We start from the raw sequence: 8614 nt of genomic DNA, 5'->3' as shown, positions 1-8614 counted from the left end.
GATCTATAACTGGGTTGGTTGTCATCGACTCTGTCGCTACTGTGTTCTTCGTCTAGGCAACTGTCGAGGTTTCCTAAATCGTACTCAAGTCGATCGGCACCTTCTCTGGCGAGGTTGACTAGCTACTACCGATGGGAGGCCCAACATCTCCCCCCCTCTCTCTGATTATCCACACAGGCTAGGTTCCAACCCTAGCCTTACCTCTGTTTTGGCCCTTTACCTGAAGCCCAACAGATTAGCCCATTTGGCTTGTAACTGGCCGAGACACCCTCAGCTGCCCAGCTGCTGGTCCACTTACCTCATGGCCCAAGCCCATCTTGTATTCCTCCTCAACGCACCGTATTATAGCCTCCATCTTCTCTGCTAATGCCGATAATTGTGATTTCATTTCCAACAAATTACTGCGCACTCCCTCCTTTGTCAGACCCACGACTAGCCTGCCACCTCCGCCGTTCCACTGTGCGCATGCTGTACTAGAGGTAAGAGGAGCCTTTCCACCCCTGTTCTGCTCTCTGGAAAGTATCGGCACCGTCCTCTGCAACAGAGCCTCCCTATACGACCTGTTCTGTGGGTGGTTCACCACCACCAATGGCCTCTTAGTAACCCTTCCTCTGTTGAGAAACACATTCCCTCCCTCTTTAACCACCGCCCACATTGCATCCGCCATTCTCCTCCAGCCCTTACCTCCCGACTCTTCAGGTATAAAAATGAAGCTGCGTCTGCCGCCACCACCGTACTCCGCTAGATGGATATATATATATATATATATATATATATTTATTCGTTTAGAGCTTGAATTTGCTGCTGCCAAGTTTTAAATTTGCTGTTTCTTAGTTGAAATATTGTTTTCGAAACAACGGAATTATTCTGGGATCTTTTGTTGGTTTCATGTTTGAGAGTTCAATCTTGCTTATTTGTATATCTTGGAAGTAATAGAGACATAGTTGTGTGGCTTACTATTTATTTATTTACTCCAGGAATATTCATTCCCATTTCATTAGGAATCATGCAGCTGAGATGTACTTATTCAAAGCATCGCGGAGGACTCGAAGAGATTTTGTTTCTGAAATAAATAGACAAAACGCAATTCATTCAACTTTTTGACTGGCTTTTTGGTAGAACAGGTATTATTCTCTGAATTTAATGTGTCTGCTTTCTTTGATTTAGTTCCGTATGACTTCTTTTTCTTCTTATGTTTGCACAAAACCAATTCATTCTGGTAAAAATTTTACATAAGGTAGTTGTTAATTTAAAACAGCTAAACGAGAACTTGTTATGCCTATTTTGTCTTCCATACACATATTGATAAAATAGAAAAAAAAACCACTAGCTTAGCTAGAATACATTGTTTGTGAAGTAGAGTAACTCATTTTTCACATATTCATGCCAACATTTCTAGTAAACACGTCGCATCCTTGAAATTGGGGCAATCTGATGAAATGATAGATAGGGCTACTAAAATAGACAGCCGTATGAACTTGGCCCTTTATATGACTCGTTACCCTACCAGTTGGCATTACCACCCCACTTGTTTCAAATTCACAACATATCTCATGTGTCAATGCTCCAGAAAGTATGTCATCGACCCTTCACATGTGCTACAGAGCGAACCCCTTTAATTACAAGAGGATCTATCTTATAAGGAAGTCCCATTATGGATAGTCGACAAGAACCATAACAAACTACTGTAGGGATTTATCTATTGAGGAAGTCCCGTTGTGGATAGCGGACAATAGGTGTAACAAACTACTCTGGAGACAAATAGGAAGTCCTGTGGTATAAAAGTAATGTGGAGGAACCATAAGACTCTGGGATGAGGCTTCATGGGAAGTAGAGGATGGGATGAGAGCCAAGTACCTCAATTGTTCGAGTGACATTGTATTGAACTTCAATTAAAGAAACGTCTTCTACGAAATGAGATAAATGTGTTTTCATTATTTTCCATGACATCATGGTTGTATGAGCATTTGTTGTTTGATAATTTAGTGAACATATATGAGTTCTCATTAGTAGCTCCAGCTCCCATGATCAAGCTGTGCTTTTGGTTATTATATTATTGGGCACTGTACCAGATAACTAAGTGAAACCTAACAATTTGTTCTCTTGAGGAATCATTACAATTTTTCTTTTTTCAGTATTCCACCATATCCTAAGCTACACATTTATCGGTTTTTTGCACCTAGTTACTATGTTATGTGTGTAGATTAGTATTTCCCCCACACTGTATTCCACCTTGTAATACAGCTTGTGTCATTACCAAACAAGTTCCCAAAGTAGTAATTAAAAGCAGTAACATGTTAACCAGCCATCTCATATCCCTATAGAAAACTATCTCGATTTCCCTGCACAGTCCCCAATTTTAGAAGACTCATAAATTTGTGTCATTACTAAAGGAAGATTTGTTCTTACCAAAGATTTATTAATGAAAGATCTAACTTTTCAAGAAAATAGTGAGAAAAAAAATTGCTCTATGAAATTTCTCAGAAACATAAAGAAATCTACTGAGTTAAAAAACATTATGATTGCATGGAAGAATGATTGTCTCAACCAAAATCTTTTAGTTTGAATTGATAGTAAAAGTGCTAAAGCCATATATGTTAAAATCTTAGCTTCAAAGCAGATTTTTGCCAGATATCAAGTTTAAAGTATTTGATTTGATATGGAACAATTTATTCCTGATCTGATCACATGTGAATATATGCAGGGAAAAATGATGAGAAAAATTAAAGGCAGACCCTTTACCAAGAAGTCATGTGCAATGGCTCCTCTGAACACCCTTCCTGTTATTGGATCACCTCGACTAATCGAAGATTGACAATGTTGGAATGGTGCCATTTATTGGTAAACATATGCGAAGATCCTAATAATTGCATCCTTGATAGAAAAAATCATGCTTCTATTGCGTCGAATTATTCCTTCCTTGGTTTTCGTATCAGTCAGAGATTCTATCAGTCTATGTGTTTATAGTTCTAAACCAGTGGTAGCTGAATTCATTCATAATGATGCAAAGGCAAACTGTGATACAGTTGTTGATTCCATTTGCAGCTCATTTAGGAGAGGCTGGAACTGGGACAGGCTGACTCAAAAATTTGATACTTTTCAGTTAAATGATTTGATTGTAGAAAAAGTACTGTTGGAGTTAAAGGAACCAAATGATGCAAAACGGGCTCTGGCTTTCTTCCATTGGTCAGCACAAAGGAAAACCATTGAACATGGGATTCGGTCCTACTGTATCACAATTCATATTTTGGTTCGAGCCCGGCTGCTTATGGATGCTCGCGCATTGCTTGAATCAGTTTTGAAGAAAAGTGTCGGATACTCCCTGCCATTTTCAATAGTGGATATTCTACTTAGCAGTTACAAGATTACTGCTTCATCTCCATTTGTGTTTGATTTGTTAATACAGGCTTATGCTAAACTAAGAATGTTTGATATTGCTTTTGATGCTTGCCACTATTTGGAAGAACATGGGTTCTCTTTAAGCCTCATTAGTTTCAACACTCTGATTCATGTTGTTCAGAAATCTGATCAAGTTCCTCTAGTTTGGAAGATTTATGAGCATATGATTCAGAAAAGAATTTATCCAAATGTAGTAACAATCAGAACTATGATAAGTGCATTGTGCAAGGAAGGGCAGTTGCAGAAATATGTTGACGTACTGGATCAGATCCATGGGAAGAAATGTTCTCCTTCAGTGATTGTTAATACCAGTTTGGTCTTTAGGATTTTAGAGGAGAGAAGAGTCGAAGATGGTATGGTATTATTAAAGAGAATGTTGCAAAAGAATATGATTCTTGACACAATTGCTTATTCACTGATTGTTCATGCCAAAATAAAACTCGGGGATTTGGAGTCGGCATACAAGGCATATGAAGAGATGCTTAAAAGAGGTTTCCAAGCAAATTCTTTCATCTATACTTTGTTCATAGGAGCCCATTGTAAAGAGGGAAAAATAGAAGAAGCACATTGCTTGATGCAAGAGATGGAAAATATGGATTTGAAGCCGAATGACGAATCCTTTGATCTTCTAATTGAGGGGTGTGCTAAAGCTGGAAAACTGGAAGAAAGCTTAAGATATTGTGAGCAAATGTTGGAGAGGAGACTTGTTCCCAGTCGTTGGGCTTTCAATGAGATGGTAGGAAAGCTCTGTCAGAGTGGGGATGTGGAGCAGGCCAATGCAATGCTAACTATTTTGTTAGATAAAGGATTCTTACCTGACGAGGTTACATACTCTCATCTGATCGATGGTTATGGTAGCAAGGGTGAGATAGATGAAGTTCTCAAACTCTACTATGAAATTGAGTACAAATCGCTGTCTCCTGGGCTATTGGTCTACAAGTCATTAATTAGGAGCCTTTGCCTGTGCGGGAAATTAGAGGAAGCTGAAAAATATTTAAGAAAGCTGAAAGAACGCTCACTAGTTCCAACCGTGTGCATTTATGACACATTGATTGCGAGCTACTCTGAGAAAGGCGATAGAACAAGGGTCCTCCACCTTCAGAATGAAATGATTTCACTCGGTCTTAAGCCTAGTTGCTCATAGTTTTCGGGTTATAAAGCACAAAGAACATTGAAGATTAGCCAAGTTGAGAAAGCAGTGTTGGGTCCACTCAGGATGAAGAGTGATTTGTGTTGACTTTTAACATCTTCTCCATAAATTACCAGTTTTTACTGGTGACCCGGATTCACATTTCAGCAGCTTAAGTCGGTCATGTAAATTGTACATGTGGAAAGGATGTTTAACATAAAAAAGAGAGAAATATAATACACACATGAGGATGGTTTTGTCGTTCCTATTGGGCTTGCGACGTCCTCTGTAAATAATTCAAGTTTAGCTAAATACTCTCTTCTATGATCTTTGTCTCCATGTAATTCTTTGATCATGTGTTGGTGAATAAAATTCTGCCTTAGAATTTGCCAGGAGTGGATCCATTGGTGCTACTTCTCAGAGTCAGGATGTTGTGGTAAGATTAATTGTGTAATGTGATACACTATGAAATTGCTATCCTTTAACTGATTGTTCAGTGACATGAAAGAGAGGACTGCTGAAGAGGGATTGGTATTGTTGATGCGGAAAAAATCGCACAACAAGTCAGAAGAAGAGAAAGAGTCATTTCCGGTCCACTAATTGACTTAGGCCTTGATCGGTGTTGTTTGGAGTCCCCGGTAGTGTTCCGGTGCGGCTGTGTGGTATCAATGCATATGTTCATGGCAGTGAATAGGAAACAAGTGCAGAGAAAGTAAGAGAAAGAGACAGATTTACGTGGTTCGGCATATTGCGTACGTTCACGGGCGTTTGGGAAAGGAAAATTCATTATAATATACTTGTTTATAGTTTCTCATGGCTTCTTATTTTTCACTGTACAAAGAAAGTTAGAGATCTTCTTGCTGGAGAAGATGTCTCCTGGAGCTCTCCCTCCAAAGGTTGAAGAAGAGAGAACCCCCCGGCAATCATTTGGCCCTTTGCTTTTATTTGACTCTCCATTGCGCGTGCCTTCCTACCAGGTGATAACTGGTCTCTTTGCATGTTTGAGCACGCCAATCAGGTGGCGACTGGTCCCTTTGAGTGTCTGAGCATGCCTCCCTTTTCTTCCCTTTTTCCTCACACCCTTTTCTTACTCTCCTGACCTCCTCTCTTGTCTCCCACTCCCCTCCTCTTTATTTTGTCTTCTAGTTTGGCATGATGGGCTGGGTTCTAGCCATGGGCCGTATATTTTATCATCCACAGGTATTAATATTGGGACTACGCACACCACAGGTTATTAAAAAAATATCACTACCGTTCCTCCTGTGTATTCAATATGAAAGAAGATATATTGTGTATGTGTACTGTTTTTGCCTCCTCCCATGGCTTCACGCCACTTTATATGATTACATAGGCTTTATTCTTATGAACATGGACCCAAGTTACCTCTCAAAATTGCCTTTTCTAGCCCATGAAAGGAGGAGAACCATACCATAATGTCTCACTTGGAGGCATGGAGCCCGTGCCAACCATCACCTTGATCATCTTCACATTGACAGAAAAACTTTATCAAACTAGTTACCTACCTCTCTTAAATAATTACCCCAGGTCGACTCCTTGGCTCTCAGTTATTGAAGCCAAAGTTCAGTCAGAAGAAAATATCTATTTAAAACACTGAAATACTCTGTTGTTGTGGAAGGAAGTTTTCTTTATCCACTAGCATAAAAATCACTAGTATTTTGATTTTTGATTTTTTTTTACTATAATGGGTTCCATACAAGCGGAATGTTTACACACCAACTTATAACCGTTAACATTCTAATTATAAATTGATTTTCCCACTTTCTTCGGTACTCTTTTTTGGATTTAAATCCTCTTAGAGTTTTTGGCCGAATTCTAGGACTTAGAGTGAGAGAGCGAAGGACAAATGAAGCGGATCTCATGGCATTTATAAGTACTCAGTAAATACCATATAATCCAATTCATGTATCTATCTCTCTCTAACTCCAAATCCTAGATTCCACTTAAGAACTCTAAAACATCAGTTCAACATTTCTATTAAACGGAATGTTCTCCTCGTTCACACCATCTAAATTAGTCATACCATTGATATCAACTGCCATCAGCTTGATTAATGTTGACATATATTTCGTCACACAACTCTATCCCATTTGTAGTCGTAGGACTGTGCATCCGGATCCAGATATCCGGGATGATCCGGATCTGCATCCGAATTTTTATAAACGGGCGGATATCCACCTGTTTCAACCGGATAAAACCTGAGCTGATATATCCGGTTTCAAACCAGAAATCCGGATTTTATACTCTTTTTTTTTTTTGAGTTTTTGTTTTAGAAAAATGTTTTTACCACTTTTAAAAAGCTTTTTTTTCAAAAAAAAAAAAAATCTCTTTTAACACTTTTTAAAAAGCTTTTTCATCCAAATTTGTACCTGTATATTCGGATTTTATACTATGTTTTTTATTTTTTTTAAATAAATATGTTTTTAACACTTTTAAAACACTTTTTAAAAGGCTTTTTTTATAGGCCTTTAAGTTTATTATTTTTTATAGTGAATTTTTTTAGGCATTTTTTTAACTTCTTTTTTATTGCCTATTCAAATTTTTATAAAACAAAATAAATAATGATAGACATCAACATACACAATACATTACATTATTGTTTACAAGGAACAAATAGTGAAAAATTTAAAAGCAGCAGCAAAGAATTGTGGAAGAACGTTTGAAGTTGAGCCCCCATCCTCTTCATTGTGAGCTGTGGGAAACAAAGAACTGGAAATCAAGAAATTAGTAAAAAAAATCATATCTCAATTGATATGCATATAATATTAGAGAAAAAACGAGATAGTGAGAAAACATAATGAGATAATCCACCATTGTCTTCTTTAAAGCTCATCTCATAGAAACAAAAAGAAAAATAATGGTGTGAAGAAATGTAGTTCATAGTTTGAGTCATGTGGACAATTTTCTCATGAACTTCACACAAAATAATCATCTCAGCAGGTCATGAAGTTCACTTCTTGAGAAAGGAAAAGAGAAAAGACAGATACCTGAATGAGACTAGAGACCAAGTGAGGCCTATTAAACTGGTGTATGCATTGGGGTTTCTTATCAGATTTCTCCAGACCCAGATCCAAACCAAAAGGAATGAAAAAAAGTTTAATGCACGCGGTGGAGAAATAGAGAACTTCAGATTCTTGACATACAACATCTAGAGAAATGAATAGCAAGAAAAAAAATTGAAAATAAACTAGAGATTAGGATAAATAAATAAAACCTAGATCCAAACCAAAAAGGAAGGGAAAAAAAATTTGATGAACACAATCCCAACATCCAGAGATTAAAAAAAAAAACAAAAAAACAAATAGAAAAATACACCAAACACAAATCCAAACCAAAAGATTATAGAGAAAAAGAAAGGACATAACAAACAAACAACCAAGAACAGATTCAAATCATTCACTATCGGCTATCTGAACGAGTCCGATATGCAAGAGATCTACGAAAACTTCAAAACCAAAACAGAAACATTTCACGCAAACCAAATTTATACTATGAAATTTCAAAAACCCCATAAAACATTCAAATCTAGAATGTCAACCAAGATTCACAAACTAAATGGTTATGGAGTCAAACAAAAACGAAAACTCAGATCTAATCTATCCATATCTACATTTAAAAAGTGAGAAATGCTCACATGGATATGAACTCAAATAAAAACGTAAACCCAGATCTAATATATCCATATCTACATCTAAAAAGCAAGAGAGCTCACATGAATATGAACTCAAACAAAAATGTAAATCCAAATATGGGAGAAGCTGCACTGTGAAAGAGTGAGTAACCAGATTCCATGGCATTTGAAACCCATTTGTCCCAAGTTTTCTCAGTAACCAAACAGGAATGAACTAAATTGAGAGAGAGAGAGAGGGGGGGGGGGAGAAACCTTGTGGATCTTATTTTGTAGTCTTTGGCGGAGACGATGGTGAGAGAGTGAAGCCTTTGAGTGAGGGTAGCGATAATGCAGAGCATTTGAGGAAGAATCGAGCCACAGACCTTGCTACTCACTAGAGGCGATAAATCTCGTTTAGGGATCTTAAGGTTTTCGGGGGTGTGAGAGAGAGAGGAGAG

At 37.7% G+C, this 8614-nt stretch overlaps 1 protein-coding gene across 3 annotated transcripts; it reads left to right on the top strand.

Annotated features, from left to right (window-relative positions):
• The first annotated feature begins 395 nt into the window (after window positions 1–395).
• LOC109008455 (pentatricopeptide repeat-containing protein At1g66345, mitochondrial) lies at window positions 396–5826 on the top strand. Of its 3 annotated transcripts, XR_001998942.2 has the most exons (4): window positions 410–699; window positions 978–1124; window positions 2705–2841; window positions 3046–3137. XR_001998942.2 is itself a non-coding variant. In XM_018988550.2 (3 exons), exon 3 carries the CDS (start codon window positions 2891–2893, stop codon window positions 4541–4543), a length of 1653 nt encoding a protein of 550 aa, XP_018844095.2. In that variant the 5' UTR covers window positions 396–699; window positions 978–1124; window positions 2705–2890; the 3' UTR covers window positions 4544–5826. The 3 variants fall into 3 exon arrangements, 2 of the variants coding, with proteins under 2 accessions (XP_018844095.2, XP_018844098.2); XM_018988550.2 differs by having other exon boundaries at window positions 396–699; window positions 2705–5826; XM_018988553.2 differs by having other exon boundaries at window positions 405–479; window positions 2705–5826.
• Window positions 5827–8614: the final 2788 nt, after the last annotated feature.

The sequence above is a fragment of the Juglans regia genome, chromosome 7, assembly GCF_001411555.2.
Source record: "Juglans regia cultivar Chandler chromosome 7, Walnut 2.0, whole genome shotgun sequence".
Lineage (NCBI taxonomy): Eukaryota > Viridiplantae > Streptophyta > Magnoliopsida > Fagales > Juglandaceae > Juglans > Juglans regia.
Note: the sequence above shows the minus strand (reverse complement) of the source record. Positions and strands in the feature narration are given on the sequence as shown.